This window comes from Cotesia glomerata, linkage group LG2 (genome assembly GCF_020080835.1).
Source record: "Cotesia glomerata isolate CgM1 linkage group LG2, MPM_Cglom_v2.3, whole genome shotgun sequence".
NCBI lineage: Eukaryota > Metazoa > Arthropoda > Insecta > Hymenoptera > Braconidae > Cotesia > Cotesia glomerata.
The window spans coordinates 24,246,174-24,266,798 of record NC_058159.1 but is presented as its reverse complement, the minus strand read 5'-3'; the positions used below and the strand labels follow the sequence as shown (position 1 = coordinate 24,266,798).

At 29.5% G+C, this 20,625-nt stretch overlaps 1 protein-coding gene across 3 annotated transcripts in view; it reads left to right on the top strand.

Moving 5' to 3' along the window:
• Positions 1–17,049, top strand: part of LOC123258652 — a 304,264-nt gene extending 287,215 nt beyond the window's left edge. For 2 of the 3 annotated variants that reach the window (XM_044718794.1, XM_044718795.1), the window contains one exon: positions 16,417–17,048. In XM_044718794.1, coding sequence (XP_044574729.1) covers positions 16,417–16,683 — 267 coding nt within the window. In that variant the 3' untranslated portion in view covers positions 16,684–17,048. Of the gene's footprint in view, positions 1–16,416 lie in introns of all 3 variants that reach the window. The other variant, XM_044718793.1, reaches the window with a different exon arrangement.
• The last annotated feature ends 3,576 nt before the right edge of the window (positions 17,050–20,625 follow it).

Sequence of the window (20,625 nt, the reverse complement as noted above, 5' to 3'; positions counted from 1 at the left end):
TGCGCCGAATAGTAGTTGTAGTAACCCAACTCTGTTTTACGTCTATCCTCAACAACTTCTGAGCTTTTCCAAAGCTTGTGCGGGTATACACTTCTTGTACTAATAATAAAACGGGATCAAAGGGATCTCGAGTGCGTAAAAAAGTTTCAAGTTTTAACTCGTACTCACTTAAATAACTAACCTAACTTTATTGAAGAAAATTATTGCTATCGTTAAACCTTTTGTTGCTTCAGCGACCTCAATTTCTAACGCGGATTTCTAGAATATTGTCTAAAACATTTCTAGTATATTGTGTGGCAATGAATGAATTATATAAGACAATTTCAGAAGAGGGTGAGTTTTGACTACCCGAGCTAAACAAAGGCTTTCAATAAAACATGCATGTCAGTGATCAGTTATTAACGAATAAGAATTGATTCTAACAAAGTTTTGTACGATTATAATTATAACAAAAGTTTATGCAATTAGATAAATATTATTTCTAAGGATGTATTTTATTGACATTCGTAATTGTTTGTTACTATAAGCTATTATTTAACCAGTATTCTACATCCACATATTGTGAATTGAAATAATAAATTTAAAAAAAATAATTAATCAAACATTAAATTTTCCAAGTTTTGGGTTGGAATATTAAAAATTTTTTTAAATCAATGAACTTTAACCACCGATACAATTTATCTTTATTCAAAATTGAAAATTTGAAAAGCTCAGCAAAATTACGATACCGAGAATTTCCATGATTTTTCTTTTAGATAAGGCGTGACGATGATAATCATAACATTGAAATGAACTATCTCCATAGCTTTTCGCGTAAAAACGATTTTCCAGAGCGCGATAGAGATCGTGCTCTTAATATTTTATCCACTGGTGTGAAGGAAGATGACGATAAAAAAACAGGAGTTCCGTAATTTTTTGATGATCGATTAATCGATTTCTGGGTGAGAATATTCCTGTAGACTTTTGCGACCTCGATAAGGAATACTCTTACAATATATATCTTATCCTTGGAAAGACTTAACCGCAGTAGCATGTACGGGGGTTCGTATAGTTGAATAATGGGCACCGTTACTTCACCCCACGATCCTCTTCTTTCAGCGAAACTAACGTTATTGCCCCTCTCTCACTCTTACTCTCACTTTTTGAGTCTCTTTTTAGAGTGAACGCCACAACGGGCTAAGAGCTTCTTTTGATAATTTAGTGTACTGCTTATCTAACGTTTTTCCGAGTGTTCTATCTTCGAGCACCCCCCCTACTTACTTCTTTTCAAGTAACAAACTCTTTTAAAAAGTTATGTAATCGCGTGATTTTAGTTTTCTAAATTCATTATTTTTCCATTGTTGTTTTTTATGTTTGCTTGATTTTATGTGTTTCATAATTTTTTACAGCACTTTAATGATATTGTTATGATTGTATTTATCTAATCGAAATGCTAGCAGTCACGGGATATTTCGTGGTAAAATATTGTGTGACCTTAATTTTTAACGATGTAATTTTTGCGATTAATAATTTACATAAAAAATTGAGGTGTATATGACGTGTATTGATCAACACTCGTGACACTTATTAATATAGAAATAAAAAAAAATTAGAACAGTTTCATTTTACGTAAAGTAAAACTTTTTCCTGGAAATCTCAATGAGTCTGAAACTGACTTTTTAATGTTTTTAAACCTTTAAAAATTACCAAAAAACATGTTTTGTTATTTTTTTTTCATGTGACTTTTGATCAGAACTTTAACATTATCTAGATTTTTTTGAGAACATTCTAAATATATATGTCTGCATGAGTCTGTATCTTAATTTATGAAACTTTTTACTATTTATAACCTGCAAAAAACTGATAAAAAATAGTTATTTTTTTTTTTGTAACTTTTTATCGTAAGATTGAAATCGTCTTGATTTTTTGAGTTAACAAATTTTAGATAAATTTATAAAAAAATACCAAACAATTTTGCATGAATAACACATACACTGTTAAAATACAAGAAATCAATTTCTAACTAAAATTTGTTAGAAGAAAATTTTCGTGTTAATTATTGTACTTTTTTAAGATTATGTCTGGTAATAAATTTATTAAAAAAATTTGGCATCTATATAAATCAGAATTGATAATAACGAAAAATTGACGTAATGTAATTTCACTCGGTTATGTAAAAATACTAAAGTACTAGAGTTTGATTTTTCTTTGATAAATCCGGTTTTTTATTTTATCATGTTTTTGACTTGTAATTTTATCAATATGTTTTACAAATATATAATAAACTGATTTTAAAATCTTATGAATATAAATATTAGTAAATTTAACCCTAGACTGGCCAACGTATGAGCGTGATGCCGCGCTCAATTATATTTTTTTTATTACACCTTCAATAATTACTAAAATTATTCAAAAAAATTTGACTTTGTTCCTTGAACATTTTAGATTATATTAATAATTTTTTCAAACATTACTTATTTTATCCAATCATTTATTATGTCGCACAAGTTTGCAAACTCAAATGTTACTAGATGTCCAAAAATTTCTTAAAGCGTACATTTACAATAAAAAATTTTCTTTTATTAAATTCGAGAATACCTAAATATACCCACGCCTTTTTTACACTAATATAAAATTTATTCGCTCAATTTGTAAGGCTGTAGGTTGGTAGTTTCCTTTATACAAACAGATCTTTAATATAAAGTAATACAAGCATGAAAAGGGTAAAGAGAGCGAAAAGACAAACGATTGCAGTAAAGTCTTGGCGTTAGGGAAATACGATGAAAAGTCGCATACCCAAAATCGATACTTTAGTCGCGGCAATGGGGTGCTTTTATTGGCATTGTGCCAATGGTACCTATCTATGTGGAACACCTGCGCGTGTATATTTATCCTAGCCAAGAGCTCTCGACGGCTAGTACAGAACTCATGTGGTTAGTAGCGAAAATAAATGTATAGATAGAGCATAAGTTTTACCTGGCGCACGACCAGGGGCTTGCTATTTACACGTCCAGTTCCTAAAGCAATTCATTGGGGCTTGATGATGCATCAGAGTATTTTCTTAAACAGCTAAAGCTCTCCTCTCGGGAATGAAAGCTTTCTTTGACGGCTGACGTATACCGGAACCGCGACTGTTACTAGGAACCCTCGAGTAGTAAACGTGCGCAGTTAGCACGCTCCGGAAATCTCGATTTATGCTTGAACGCGCGAATCTATTTGTTTTGAGCAAACTCCAGTGCTTTAATAGCTTGTTTCGGTGACTTGGTTTCATTCATTATATCACTCTCTAAATCTGAAACAGTGAAAATCACTGGAAATTAGTGTTATATTCACTATTTCACAGTTATAAGTATACCACTTGATATACTTATAGCTGTGAAACAGTGAAATTCCGCTGATTCATTTTAAGAGAGTACAGTCAATATTAAGAGAGTACAGTCAATAAAATAAAAAAGCAAACGCTAGCTTAATTTAACCAAAAAGTAATACCCTCAGACGAATTTTTATGATGTCTTTTAACCAATGACAAATAATTGCAATTTTTGTTAAAATTTTTCAATAAGTACATGGAAAAAGGAAAAATTATGATAAATAATAATGGATTTATAATTAATAGTGATCAATTGATAATAAATACTATCTCAAACAGTAAAATCGTGACTTTAACAGTTTATTTATGATATTTATTATTCAAATGTTACAATTCATTCATCATACAAAAAAAACGGCATTTCAAATTATAATAGAAGCTACGAAAATACAAAAAAAGTTCAAGTTTAGTAAGCAATAATTCAAACATCAATGTTTATTATCTTGTACATAAAAGATTATCGAATAATATGTAAAAAATATCAAGAAAGGTTTCTAAATTTCAATGGTAAGAATTTAATAGTTTAATGTAGCCAACATCAACATTTACGAGGTAAAAAAGTAAATTTTAAACGCAGCGATAAAAAAAGAAACCATATTAATTGACTTGACGCTTTTCACTGTTTAAAACGATAATTTTAAAAGAGTGAGACTTGTTATTTACAATAGTTATAACTTTTTTCAATATTAAATTAAAATTTTTTGTTATACTTTTTCGCATTATGTTTCATAACATTCTACGTTATTGCATTCCCGAGTTCGATGTACAATTTTAAACAGTATAAAGTAGCGATAATCTACGTAAATTTTAATATTTAATTTTTTATGTGTGATAAATACTTATACTGAAAATAAAAAAAATTAATCTGATTCAAGGAAAAAATTCTTGAACCAAGAAAATCTTTTTGAAGAGTTTCACTGCCTTGAATCAAGACGAAAAATTCTTGAATCAACTAAAATTTACTTAAACCAAGATAAATTTCTCAGTTCAAGAATTTTTTTACTTAAATCTTTTATTTTTCCAGTGTAGAAAAATTATAATACAACATAAAAATTTTTTGAGTCTTTAATTTACAATTAATGTGATGACTTTTGTAAGAGTTTATAATTTTTAATTTGGAGGGGTAAATGGTGCCAATAATATAAAAATGCCTTTCAATTTTATCTTGAAAAATACAAATAGTTTTTAGTTTTGTATATTGACACGTTTATCATCGCGATCAAGATTTTATTGAACTTAAAAATTATCAAATGAGTCAATAAATAATATAATTATTACGTTTTATTTATTTAAATAAAGTTATAAAAGAAACTTTTTCAATTAACAAAATATTGACAAAATATGATTATGTTAAAACATTTCTCAAGAAAAAATCAATTTTATGACATTAATCAGATTTTTATTGGTTTAATCATTTTTTCAGTTTGGTATTAAAAATTAAGTCTCTTCATTTATTAGTACAGATTGTTGTGTTTATCGATAAAATAATTATTTATAAAAGAAATATTCTTATCGAAAAAAAAATTCCGATACAATAAAAGTGATTTATACAATTTATAGAACAATGAATTCATTTGTACTGAGTATTTAGATAACAGAATACTCGAGTAGAAAAGAATCGTAGTAAAAGAGAAGTAAAGAAAAAAATAGTCTGACGTAATGATTGAGCCAACTACTTAACAAAGTAAAGAATGAATAAAAGAAGTAATAAAAAATGAGTATTGAATGGAATTAATAGGTCAGGTTGTTTAAAGAAATTCATTACAAAGTCTCTTAAATCGAGTAGTTGAGTTTAAAATTTCCATAATGACAACGATATTCCGTTTCATTAATTCAGACTCGAGGTGACAAGATCTTCGATAGACTTGTTTCTGTCTCGCTTCAATTTCTGCTATTATTATTATCATTATTATTATTATTATTATTATTATTATTATTATTATCGTTATATGATACTCGCATTCAGTCTTCACGTTTAACATTTACTGTAAAGACGTTACCGCAAGCCAGTTAGAATACAAAAGCTAAGATCTTCATACATATACGATAACTTGTGACGTTTCCATACCCATCAAACGCTATATCTTAATGAAAAAGACGCAAATAATCTTTTGTATTAAAATATTTATTTTATTCTATTTATTTAAATTAACTGTTCGTTTTTTATAGAAATTCTTGAACTGTATCCTCAGTTCGATTTGTCAGTCTGAATTACTGCGAATTAAAAGGAATAGCTAGGCAACAAGAGAATATATAAGCCATTATATCCAAAAGTTTAATTCAGAACAAAGTAATTCTCCAGTTTAAATCCATTTACTCGGAATATTTTTTTAATGTCCTCATTTTACCCCGGTCTCCCTATCCAAACCAGCAAACATACTTTTTCTCTCAACATTACTCTACAAAAGTTTTCTCATGCTAGTTATTTTATCGACATTTGCCTACGTGCTTGGGACGTTATTAAAATTCCTCGTTTCCCCGTTGAGAATCGACGACTCGCCGATTTCTGTTCTGACCCACAGGGGGATGCCCGTTAGTACTTTATGTTCACTTTCTATCCCTTTAATTCCTTTCATTTCTATTCTTTTTCTCTCTCTCTTTTACTCAACACTGCTAACTTCTCCTGAATTTCTCATTACCGGCATGAAAATTAATTCCCTTGGTACAACACACACAGGCACCGAGACACCTATCTTACTCTGCTTCATTTTGTATAGTATTAGTACCAGTTATTCGCATTTTCAAACGCTATTCTCGACCGTGTAATCTAGATGAGGGCTCCAAACTTACTGAAATTACTGTTAGTACCAGCTCACATGAATTTTTTTTTTTGCTCGACGGGCAGAAATCGTCAACTTTCGGCCCACTGCGCTAAACGAAGTTGCCCCTTTCTGCCTTCGTCGAGCAAAAAAATAGTATACACTCCACGGGAAGTAAATAAGAAAGCCTCAGATCACATGTTTGTTGACCTCGGCTTCGCCTCGGCCAACAATTACATATAATCTGAGACATTTCTTACTTTACTTCCCTAGGTGTGTAATATACTATTTCACCCTTCAATTTCTTATTGATAATTTTCTGATGTAACATATATGGTCTGATCTGGTCATAATTTTTAAAGGAGTCGATTTGTTAAAAAATGTTAAGAGACTTTTTTTATAAAAAGCATTTAATTTACTTTAAAAAAATTTATTGGTTTTTTTTTTTAACTATTGTCCGGTTTATTGGTAACAAAATTCCAAAGTTTTAAAATCAAATGATTAAAACAGATCAATGTTTGCGATTCCATTACATAGAAACGGCTTGTCCGACGAAAATTTTTAATTAAACCTCTTTTATACAGAATTCAATTTGCTTCAATGATATATGTCGATGAGATTTTTTCTCTCGATAATTTCAAAGTTTAAAATGATAATACGTTCAAAAAAAAAAAAAAGATTAAAAAATAACGATGATCAACCTCTTAATATTAATGGCTAAAAAGTTTACAGTAATTTTTTTTAATTAATTTAAATCAGGATGTTGTAGACCAAATTGATGTTATGTTTTTTATTTTTTTTATTTTAACATGCGACGTTTCGTCAGTTTTATTCTGACATCATCAAGCACCTTAAAATTTTACAATATAAAAACACAAAGTCCTTAATTTACAAAAAATTACTGAGCATGAAATTTTTTAGTATACCTTCCAAAAAGATATATCTTCCAAAAAGCAAGGACTGAAACCTCGTGTTTATTTGAAGATTATTGTTGACAATTTGTTACTTGTCAATATTGACTAGAGAATAATAGGATAAATTTTTTGACGAGCTTTCTAATATATTTAATTGGATATGGTTCATTTTATTTATTACGGACTCTAAATATAAAAATAAAATAAAAAAAATTTGTCTGTATATTAAAATGTCATGCGCAGTAATTTTTTGTAAATTAAGGACTATGTGTTTTTATATTGTAAAATTTTAAGGTGCCTGATGATGTCAGAATAAAACTGACAAAACGTCGCATGTTAAAATAAATGAAATAAAAAACATAACATCAATTTGGTCTACAACATCCTGATTTAAATTAATTATAGAAGAATTTAGGCCTGATTAGAAGCAATAGCAATTTTTTTTTCTTACTCCAAATGACGTGCTATATCCTTGAAATAAAGATTTTTAATTTTTTAGACAATTTTAACTCTGATATGGATAATTTTCATATTCGGTCATTTATAAACATCGCAAGACATATCAAAAATTATAAATGGCAAAATCAGACCATATATGGACATATAAAATTTTCTAATATAGCTATATGTAGAGAAAAGTCAGTCCATATCGAAAAACTTTTTCACGGGCACTTCCTTCATTAACAATGTATTCACATTTATTCTTTTAAAAAGACGGTGTATAGTTATTCGAAGAACGTGAGCTAATAATTGATTACATTGAAGCAAGGTAGAGGTAAAATAAATTTACATGAACTAGTAAGAATTAAAGTAGATAGCACGATGAATAATACAAGAAGTGTATGACTGATATTACGAAATTTATTATTTATTCTAAATGTTCGCGTACATGCTCGAGGTATTTTGTCTGATAACACAATTACTGTTACTACTGCGTTACTGTGAATGAAATGTTTTCTTTTTATTACCGTCTTATTGATTCTAAGTTGTTATTTATTAAACTGTTGGTAGAATTGAATGAACATGATAATTATCCGAGTAGAAGTATTGATTCACGGTGTAATTGTTTGGTTATAATTATTTATGAAAAATAAACTGACCTGTAATTTTTTATTAAAATTATTTATTGTAGATTTCTGCTCTTTTAAATAAAATCAAATTAAATCATAGAAATGCATTCATAAGAAAATAGAATAATCAATCTTTAAATTGAATTTTACTTTACAAAGATCAAAGTCTATAAATTTATTAAACTTTAAATAACAACGTTCATTAAATTTTTTTCAGAAATATTTTTTAATTAATTTCACTACACAAACTATTTCTGTGAAGATAAACGAGACTAAATCAGAAAATATTGAAAGCTTTGTGAATTATTTCACGCTCTGAAAAATACGATTATTCGACTGTCAACTAAACATTGTCGAGTGATAAAAATCAATGCCAAGAGGTTAGAAGTATACTCGTCGGAAGTCAAACATCAAAGACAAAGAAGTCCAAATAAATTTGCCCTTCTGCAGGGTCAAGGATCCGAACAAAGTTTTTCGGCACAGTAGCATTACAAAGAAAATGAACGAAATTAATATCAATTTTCATTGCAATAGTTGAACCTAAATTAATTTCTACGCATTGAAAGTTTTTCTTTTTTTGTTCCAATCAACCAAGTCAACGAACTATCAAACTAATTTCCGTCTGTCCACAATTAATTGCTTTCGTCAATTGACTCCAGGCACAAAAGTTTTTTTTTTTTTAATTCAATATCATTTAGTAACAAACGTGCCATTCATAATCAGGATAAATTACGAATTTCTTTAGAAACTTAATAAGTAAATTAATTTGTCGGAGTAACTTGATAAAAAAAAAATAATCTTAAACCAATAAAATTTATTTGGCTGCATCAAAAATTTTTCAGCCTCGAAATTCTTGAACTAAGATCTAATCTTAATATTTCTGGCCGCACTTTTGCTCAATCAGAAACAATAAACTGCATACATAAATTCTAAAAAAGAAATAAAATACAACAGTACGAAGAAATTGCTTAAAGGTAATTTAGCGACAAAAAAACAGGCTAGTTTCTCGGTCGAAATTATACCCTGCCTCGGTACTTATACATGCCCTCTACTTGATCAATAACGACACAGACTGTCGCTCATATTTAAAAAAAAATAAAATTTAAAGTAGAATCAACCGAGCAAAAAATATTAAAAGAAAAAAAATAACAGGAAATAAAATGAACAAAAAAAATAGAGAAAATATTATTATAATAAAGTCTAAGAATGACATGCAACGCACAAGTTGGCTTATGAGTATAAAGGGGATTTTAACACGTAAAAGACGTCCGGGCTTACAGAAAATGCCTTGTCACGCAATGTAAATGAACCCCTCCTTCAATCGCTTTTGCCCTTTCTTATTATTTGGCATTATTATTATTTTTTTTTCTTATACTTCGTGAATAGCGTTTTTATGTCGTTTTTAGTGCTCACGAAAGGCTCGAGATTTGAGCACGATCTTAATCTTAAATTCCACTAATCGTAATCCAAGTGACTTAACTTTTCTATTTTAATTTTTTATTGATTATATATGCTTATTTATTTTATATTTTTCATTTCAAATTTAAAATCTAAAAATTTATTTTCAAAAAATATGAAATGATTAAATTTAACTTGATTAAGTCAATCACTTTATTTTCAGTTCAATCAATTGTTAGCTTTTATTTTTTGTCTCTAACAAATTCAATTTTGTAAAAGTTCAAAATTTTCATACAAATTATTTTTTTTACATTATGTCCAAAATTTTTTTATTCTACAAAAAAATTTTATTTTCATATGTGATAAAAAATTCCTCCCTTTTCCGTGATTGTCATGTTATCGCTTTTTTCCCACCAGTAACGTGATTGGTCAAACCAAAATTCGGTGAAAGTTACGTTACGAAGACGAAAGTTACGTTGCAAAAGTAAAACTTTAATGAAGCTTTACAAAAAGTTGACACATTTCCTACATAAACTTTCGTTTTTGATCCTGTGAAAAACGTCAAAAGTTAGAATAAAACTTTTATCTAATTGAAAAAAAAAAAAAAATTGAAGACTAAAAATCCAGAATTGAACTCCGAGCTTGTGATTCATCATGCCTCTTAATTGAGATGTAATTAATCGAAACTCTGGTGAGATAAATAGACACCACAACAACAATAGTAATAATATTGATAGAATATTGGGCGATTATTATACGCGATCGATATGACCAGAGGTCATTGGATGAATCGGATGGTCGATCAGCTCGGCCGTTTATCCAACCGCACGACAATTGACTATGGAAATGGATGGATGGCGGAAGAACAGGATAGGAGCAGAGTAGCTCGATGGGCGCCCGAAAATGAGGATGGATAGCACTGAAAGAGAGAATGAGATAGAGGTATATGGGAATGTCTGGTTAAGCTATCATCGGTCTTGCTGGTTGCTCAAACTCTGCTCCAGAGCTCCTTGCCTTCCCTTTTCTACCCGCCTCGGGCGATCCAATTAACCTATCATTAATAAGAGATTCACATCCAGTCTCCCGGCCGCTCGCTACCTAAATGATGGTCATAATTACCGGGAGAATGATTACTGCTTTTATCGATGCGTTTATTTAATATTTACCGTGTAATGTGAAACGTCACTTCTGCTAGCTGAAGCACTTACCTATATTTCGCTCCACATTGATGTACCGTGAAGTAGGTCGGAATTCTCGTTGGTAAATTTTGGATAGTGTATGGATGCATTAATAAGATGGTTTTATAACTATTTCTTGCTGTATAGGTTATTAGGTTAATGAGATGAGATTTTCATTCATAATTTTAGAAATAAAAATTGTTATTATTGATGATTAATGATAGTGTTTTATGAACACATTTTTCTGATAAAAAAAGGTTTTAAATTATTCAAAATTTTTTGAAAAAATTAAAATCTCTTTTACTAATCAAATTTAAGGAAAAAAAATTAATTAGGCGAATTATTTATTAAACATCATACATTATTTAAAAAACAGAAAAATCATTTTTTTGTCAATGTTTTTAAATTATTGAAATAATTATAATTTAGTAATAAATCAAAACATCATTTTGAATGTATAATCTTAACCCTAGACTGGTCACCATTTTTTTAGTTTCTCGCTCGCACTATAGCGAGTCTCTATCCCATAGAGGAAAGTACCACGGGGCCTAGCTTGGCCCAGCCTTGGCTCAACTATGTAAAACTCTGGGCCAAGCTTGGAAGCCAGGCTTGGCCCAGTCCTAGTTGAAGTCTGGGATGATAACGATGGGCCAAGCCTGGTTACCAGGACTGGCCCACGCCTGGTTACCAGGGCTGAGCCATAGTTAATTTTCAAGTCTGGCCCATGCCATTTGATAAAAAATGATAAAAAAGAATTATTGGAATGTTATTTTTTTATTTTATTTTGTAAGTAAAGTAAATTCGAACCTAACTGTTGCTAATCGTGAAATAAAGTGAAAATCGTATCCGTTCTAACCGAGATTCGAACCCGAGCCGCGCGCTTGCCAGACCGATAACTAACCCCTACACCGTACGACCGATAAGTTGATGCACATCTTATTATTCTAATAAGCTAAATCTATATAGTGACGAAGTGTGACGGTTTATTATTTATATAATTTATGTTATTTAATATTGTGTTTCGATGAAAATTAACTATTTTTTACAAATGTTTATTATAGTTAAAAAAAATGAAAGAGTCAAGTTGTTATATTACTTTAAACTTTGTACATCGTTCTGTATATTTTTAATATCTTATGATTAATATTAATCTTAATTAATATTAATCTTTTAATATTAATTTTCATGTTTAAAATTATCAATATTAAAAATTCAACTGTAAATTATTATATTTTAATTTTTTTAAGACTACATCAATTTTGACGATATGCAATTGTCTTGGTTAAATAATAAATTTTAAATTTTAGAATTTGTTAGCAAATATTCGTTAAGCAATAAATGTTTACTGTTTAAAATTCTATTACTTAATGATTTATTAAGTTTGAATTTCCCATTGAATGGCTAAGGCTAGGTTACCCAATTCTGGCTCAAGTCTTGGTTGCCATTCAACGCCCATGGCTACAAAGAAAAAAAAATTTACTTAAATCAAGTAAATAATTTTTAAGAATTTCATCTTCTTGATTTGAGTAGAAAAATTCTTAAACTAAGAAATTTTTCTCGATTTAAGTAAATTTTATTTAATTAAAGAATTTTTCGTTTTGATTGAAGACAATTAAACTCTTCAAAGTTATTTTCTTGGTTCAAAAATTTTTCTCTTGAATTAAGTTAATTTTTTTTTTCAGTGTAGATTTCCCAATCTTGGCTAACCCTTGGGTAATCATTGTGGCCGTGACTGGGTGACCCAGTTCTGGCCCAGGCTCGGGTAATAATTGGGCCGACCAAGGCGTGGTTGCCCAATCTTGGCCCAAGCTTGGGTCACCGATGAATCGCCAAGGCTAGATTAGCCAGTCTTGGCACAAGCTTGGATAATTATTGGCATGGCCGAGGCTGGGTTAACCAGTCTTGGCCCACGCTGGGGTCACCAATGAATGGCCAAGGCTGAGTTAGCCAGTCTTGGCCCAAGGTTGGGTAATCATTGGCATGGCCGAGGCTGGGTTAAACAGCCTGGCCCACGCATGGGCCAATACAGGTATGCCGAAGCTAGGTTTCCCAGTACTGGCCCAAGCCTGGCCCCTTTGTCAACTCTGGGGGTTTCCTACATGGTATAGGTTGAATAGTTGTTACGCGGCGTCACGCTATACAGGTGACCAGTCTAGGGTTAATATTTTTTGGTTAACAAATATGATTTAATTTGGGCAGTACATTTGTTTATCAGAAATATATAAATACATATTGTAATTTTATGGATTTATTAAACATAAACTAAACTTACCTTCAAATTTGGAATTTGTCATTCAAGAGAGTACTTGACGCCTACAAAACCTAAATTAAATATAATTTTAAAGAGAGATAAATTCAATATTATGCTATCGCGGCTTTATTTATCCATCCGTATTTTATATTTACATTCCACTAGAAAATGTATTGATTTTATTAAAAAAACTGGAGTAAAAAATATGTATATTTCTCGGAAAAATTTACATGAAGATTAAAAAATGTTTACATCGTTATTTTTAAAAATAACAATCAGTCATTTCTATCGAAAAATAGTTTCATTTACAGTCTCGAAAAAAATGAAAATACAAAAAAAAATAAATAAAAATAACTATTTAAGTATAACGAGCTCATTTGAAACGTTGACCCCCTTAATTAGTTGTTTGGCAATAAAATACCATAATAATTTCACAAGCTTTAACGTCCACCCACGGTCATCTCGTGAAACTTTTAAGGGTATAAAAGATCGCAATTTAGCTTGCATACAAATAGGATATTTAATTAAATTATTTAAGCAAAAAATCTATTATTCCGGATCCAAAATAGCAGGAACCAGAGTGCAGATAAAATTAATTAATTTCGTAGACGGTAATTATTTTTAGTATTACGAGATTTAAATTGAAATTATACAATAAATACGAGAACTAAATAATTCGAGGATTAAAAAATAATAAAAATGTGATCGAAATGTGAAAGTAAGTCGGTAGTTGGTAGACGGTACGTTGAAATCAACAAAAAAGTATTAATTTTTGGCGTGTGAAAAATAAAAACCGCAAACAGAGGATTTCACCGGGAGAAATGAGATCAAAATGCGGTCCAGGATTATGGCGGAGCGGAGTGTTTGTGGAGAAGGAGGAGAGGGGCTGTGAGACAAAAGGGGTAGGATAATTCCCCGCATCCGGTGAGAAGACCAAAGCTGGGTACAATTAGCACGGGCGATATGTAAAATGAATTATTATCCCGGGTTGGTTTTCGGCGTGCTCACGTCAGTGTGTATATTTGCGCATGTTCATTTGTGTGTGTGTGTGTGTGTGTGTGTGTGTGTGTGTTTGTCTACGAGTCCTGCTGATAGAGTGAAAGCGCGAGCTGGTTATTAGTGAGCTCCCGTACCGTGCCATATAGTTTTCATCCTATACCAGGACGATCGTTCGATTCAATTGTACCAAAACATACGCCGGCAATCCAACCACTGAATTGACAGTCCCATGTATATATGTATCTTCATTTTTATTTTTCCACGCTGACGTATTTAATTTTTGTGAGAAAACAGTCAATAAAAATGATAAATATAAATAGAGAAAAAAATAAAAAACAAACAAATTCATTAATTGATTGATAAATTGAAAAAAGAAAAAAAATATATTTATAACTCTTGAACTTTTTTACGACTATTTAATTCAACGAAAATACTGGATCTCTAGAGAAATACTGAACAAGTTTTAGAATTTTCCACACCGATTAAATTTGTCGGGAGGTAAATACGAAAAATTAATTGCCAAGTGCATCTATCGAATAATTTTTTATTTTAATATCTATTTTATTTGTCAAATAAATAAATGAAGCTTGGTAAAAAAATTTTTATACTTCAAAAAAATTAATAAATTATTTAGAACATAAAAATCACAATGAGAATGTCAAGAATTATTATAATTGTGAATGAAAATAGCTTGGCTCGATGATTTTTCGGTATTTTTAATCACTATATTCACAGTATGCTTTTAAAATAAATTAAAAAAATAATATTGCTATAATAAAATTATTTACTTACAATTTAATGAAAAATGTCACGGACTCAACTTATAGAAGATCTAACCAATTATTCAAAACTCCTCCAAAAACTTTGTACAAAAATTATCTATCAGCAAAGAATATATAAAATCGTGAGAAAGCACAAATTTAGGTCACGATGATTGGTGCCACGATAATCACCTTTTTGATGATTCTGAATTTAGCTATAAAAATTCCACTTAAAATAGAAGTATGCCCGTCAAAAAAATTTTCTTATTCTTTTAATTATATAGATAATAAATTGATTATCACTGAAAAAAATATCAAACCTTGAAATAGTATATTACATACCTAGGCCAGTAAAATAAGAAAAGTCTCAGATCACATGTAATTGTTGGCCGAGGCGAAGCCGAGGTTGACAAACAGGTGATCTGAGGCTTTCTTATTTACTGGCCAAGGTGTGTATACTATTTTTCTGCTCGACGTAGCCGGAATGTGGCAACTTTGTTTAGCGCAGCGGCCAGAAAGTTGCCACTTTCTGGCCAGAGAGCAGAAAAGATATAAATTCAGGTTACGATTTTTCTGATGGCATGAAATTTCACTATATATATATATATATATATATATATATATATATATATATATATATATATATATATATAAACTCATTTTTTAATACAAATGTGCCCATCACAAAATTTTTCTTATTCTCTTAATGATACTGATTGATATTTGACATATTACCACAATAACATCTACAAAATAAAACAAATAAATAAACAAATTTTATCTAGAGCGAAATTTAAATCTATTTTGAATTACTTCGAAAACTTATGATAAGTTATCAAAAAAATTAACTATCTGAGAAAATATCTTATGAAACTTTAAAAAGGTACAAAATCAGGTCAAGACCTTGTCAATGATACTAAGTTCAATTAAAAAACTTATTTTATCATTTAAATACGCCAGACACTAAAATTTTGTTATTCTGTTATTATTATTATTATTTAGATCATTATTACTGTTTTATAAATTGATGAATATTAGTTTAATTAAGTCATGAAATCATAGTTTCAAATAGTGTACCATAAAGTCGACAAATATGCCCCGAATGATAGCAATAAAATATATAAATAAAATAAACATTTTATTGACTGGAAAATTAACAATTGATCATAATCCATAACTCATAACGAGCAATATAGTTAATGAGCTTACAGATCAGGAATAAATGAAATGAAATCGGAATTCAGTGAGTGCATAGTTGAAGTTAATGACAACGCACAGTCGCCGGTCACCAAACGCATACCAGCATCGATTTTCATTATTACTGGGTTCCGTTCCGTCTATCCAACTAAAATTTCTCCTCTATGATTTGTCCCCTCTCATTCCTCATTCTTCATTCCTCGTTTCTCGCTTTTTCTTGTTTCTCGAGTCTGTTACCCAGAATTACCTACGGCTCGTTGAATCTTTAATTTCCGGCAGAAAGCTCCAAAAAGGTGCCATGCCGTAATCATTTTTTTAAATTCATTTTTATTATTCTCTTCGACTTTAGAATTCCTTTTTTTTTCTTTTTTTTTTTATATTTTACTGGAAAGTAAAAATCACACATTTATAATTAATTAATTTAATATTTTACAATTAAAGAGTTGAATCATAAATTCATACTAATTAAGGTATAAAGTTTATCAAATGAATATTATTATTAATATTAATATTAATATAATTAAAATGTATAACTTTCAGGAGGAATGCGGTGCAATTCTCCAGGACTTAAGTGATAAAATAAACAACAAGCACCAAGAAGTCCACACTCATCCACTTCTATCCATCTTCAAAATGGCCGAAGTTGAGGTTAAGCTGCCTCAAGGCAGCGGAGCAACAGCTATTGTAATAAAAATGTCTCTATTACAATTAATATTTATTTTACTAACAACAACACTCATTAATTCTATCTTATTAACGACTTTTAATAACGATAACAATAATATCAATAGTTACTTAACTTCGTGACAGAGAACGTAACAGCCCCCGCTATATATATAAGCGTTGAGATAAATATATATAAAACCAACGCAACAGGAGGTCCATCTTCTTTATAAAAAGTACTCTTGTCTACGAATGTGTACAACAAAGCTTGAGGAGCAATTTTTAGTATTTATTTAATGTATAAAGTTCAATATTATTTGCTACGTGTGTCTGTCAATTATCGTATGGATCGAAAGAATATATGTCAACTCGTCGTCACGTTACTTTTTTTTCCTTATATTTCAAAAAGCTTTTAGTTTATTGATTATTATTAGAATGATAAAAAACATTTCACAAGTTTTTACTACAAAAGAAATGAAAAAATGATCGGCTATTAAATTTTCTAAAATATTATTAGAAGTTAATATTAATTTAAAAGACAAAATGTCTCTCAATTTTATTGAGTTTCATAATGAATTTCATGAATATAATACGATTATATAATAATACGATTATCAGACGCTATGAAATATAAATCGACATCATTAAATTTTATTAAACTTTAATACGGTAAGATATTATGAATCATTTGATTATTTAACGTCGTAAGATATGAGATTTTAGTAAAAATCATGAATGTTTATTAAAAATAAAAATTTTATAAAAATATGTTTTTGAAAAGATTTTGAAAATAAAAAAATTAAACTTTCGGATTCACTCCACTAAATTAAAAAAAAAAATTTTTTTTTAAATTATCAATACAACTTATCATCATAATATCTTTAATTGAATCCAGATTTATATTGTCAAACAAATTGTCGAATAAAAAAATTTCTTCACTAAATGTGTTGTTCGACATAATAAGGCTTTATGTGAGGTACTATAACATAATAATTTTTTTAACAATGATAAGACAATGGCTGCGTTCAAGTTTACTAAGTTCTTGGCAGATCTTAGCATATCTTGTAGCAACAACTTTAAGTAACTATATTATTTTTTTTTTAATCTATAATGAAACAAATGCAAGGTATATTTATTTAAGTGTGTCTAAAATTAATTTTTTGGTAGATAAAGTCAGCCCTGCTCAGAACTTAGTAAACCTGAACGCAGCCAATACATCAGACATAAAACATTATGAGATATTATTGATAGTTTTCTCAGACATTTTTGTGACGTTTTCGAAGATGTTCAATATTTTATAATATATGGTTTTGTTTAATATCATTTAACTTCATAGGGTTTATGATATATTATTAGACATTCACAGACGATTCAATTTATCATAGAACAGACAAATGACTAACTGTTAATTAAAAATAAAATTATTCGAAATTTATTTACAGCCAAAAAATGAAAAATGTCCTTTAAAATTGTACATACCCGAAATTATCGAAATTCAATTATGAAAAAATTTCAAATTATAGAAGATGAGTGTTTTTTTTACGTGACGTCGAGTTGCTAAGACAAATAAACGAATGATAATGTAAAGTTTCTAATGTGTAAACTACTAAATAGAGACACGGCTTACTAAAATAATAAATAACTCTTAATCTTAGTAACAAAATAAACAGGGGAGAAAAAGCGTTTACACAGTAAAAAATTTTTCGTCATTGTGTAGAGTGTTAAAATTTGTGTGTTGAATATTACACTCTAGTGTGTAGAATTTAACATTCTAGTGTGTTAAATCATTAAATCAACACATAAGAATGTTAAATTCTACACACTAGAGTGTAATATTCAACACACAAATTTTAACACTCTACACAATGACGAAAAATTTTTTAGTCTGTAGGCAGCGTTTCTACCGATCGATAAACAAATGAAGGATAATAAAAAATGAATATGTAAGTTACGTGGAAGCGATTGTATGATAAATATGTCAATTTAATCGAACAACTGTTTGATATAAATTGTCAGGTGTACATGTCTACGATAATAGTTGTAAATTTTACTACCGTTAGAAATAGTTGAGGTAAATAATTTTAATAGAACTGTTGACACTCAATACTTAATACTGCCTCACGGTCATTTATTTTATTTAATATCAATTGGTTGATATCAAAACACTTTTTCCTTTTTTCACAAAGTTTCCATAATTTTTGGTCACTTTAAAAAATCGTGGAAATTTTTGCTTTATACGGAAAAAGTATTTTTAGTATGTCCAATATTTTTATATTTTTAAATTATGGAGGATTAATGATAATCTAACAATCAAAATGTAACATGTCAAAATTAAACAAAAAAAAGCACCAGTATTATTTCCAATAGCTTTTAGTCATAATTATTCTATGATGAACAACAACAATAATAAAACATTATATAGTGTATCATCTATAAGGTTATGGGCCAAGATCGAGGAATTAAGTAAATTCTCATAAAAAAATTTTCTGGTATGTCCTGATATGCTTCAATATGATCTGATATAATAATTGGGACTTTTGTGATATCAATTTTTTATTTTAATCGACTTCTAATCCAATCTTTGTTTAATTAAACATATTGTGACGTACACATTTCAAGAAAAAGTTGAAAAATTATAACATAGTTTTATTTTCATGTATGCTCTGATGGGGACATTATCTGACTAAATCAGGAAATATAAAACCATATTAGGCCAAATCAGAAAATTTTTCACGGGCATAGTGCATCATCCATAAGGTTATGGGCCAAGACTAAGATATCAAGTAACTTTGACTTTTAAACTGAAAAATGATTTTATTATTTAATTTACGAGGGAAATTAATAGTGCACTATGTCACAAGTCACGTTTTGATTGTTAAATCCACAAAATCCATTGGCTGGCGAATTTAAAAAGTAAAAAAAAAAGATCGTGACCTCGACACGGATAAACGAAAAAACCTCCGAGTGGAGATGAATTGGTCAGCCTGAAACATTCATAGGACATATAAGTATGATCTAGAGAGTTATATTAAGTCAAGACGTACGACCGTGAGCCAGAGTACCAAGTATGACGTGGTTATCGGAAAAGCAATAATGTAGCGAGTTTATGATACAGCGAGAGCATGTCACGCGGTAGGGCCGGATAACGAGCATATACACACTACATAACACTTCTCTCTTTCTCTTTGCTCTATATACCAATACCACTGAAGATAGGCTAAATAGATACAGGTAGATACAATCATTTACGTGTTTAGGGCGAATGGAGAGAGATGGCGTTACGTATCAATGCACATGCGTGGGTGCGTTCGCAATCTATCATGCGTAATGTTTGGGCACTTGTAACGGTTAAAGGTGAACATATTTGTCAAGCTCACAAATATTATCTCATTCTGTTTTACCGCCACCGTATTATGTGGTAAATATAAGTGCATAATGACCATGGCTAAATAAATATTTTCTCGGGTCATGTATCATGTGCAGCTGATTTTTTTTTTTGCGAATTAAAATTTAATTTATGGGATCTGTCTACGTAGAAAATATTTATGGGTGTAGAAAAGGTTATTGTTTTATATTGACGGTTATTACTGCTAATCAGGGGTACACAGAAAGAAAGGTTCACTTGAGCCAAGAAAATATTTTTCTTCATAATTATTTACTTGGGCGAAAAAAAAATTTTTTTTGACACAAGAAATTTCACTTATTCCAACAAATCAATTCCCTTGCTTCAAGAAATACGTTTCTTGATCCAAGACAATTTATTTAAGTCAAGAAAATTTTCTTGTTTTGAGAAAATTTCTCTCTTGCTCCAAAAAATTAAGTTCTTGACAGAAGTAAATTTTCTTGTCTTGAGAAAATTTTTCTCTTGCTCCAAAAAATTAAATATCTTGATAGTAAATTTTCTTTAATATTTCTATTGACTAACATGTCAAATGGGAAGATCAAATAATATTGAATCATTTTTTTTCATTCAATATGTATAATTGCGCGCTAAAATAATCTAAAATGGGTATCAAATATTCAAGAGAAAAATTTTCTCAAGATGAGAAAATTTTTTTCTCAGCTGAACTAGATGGCGCTGCTTCC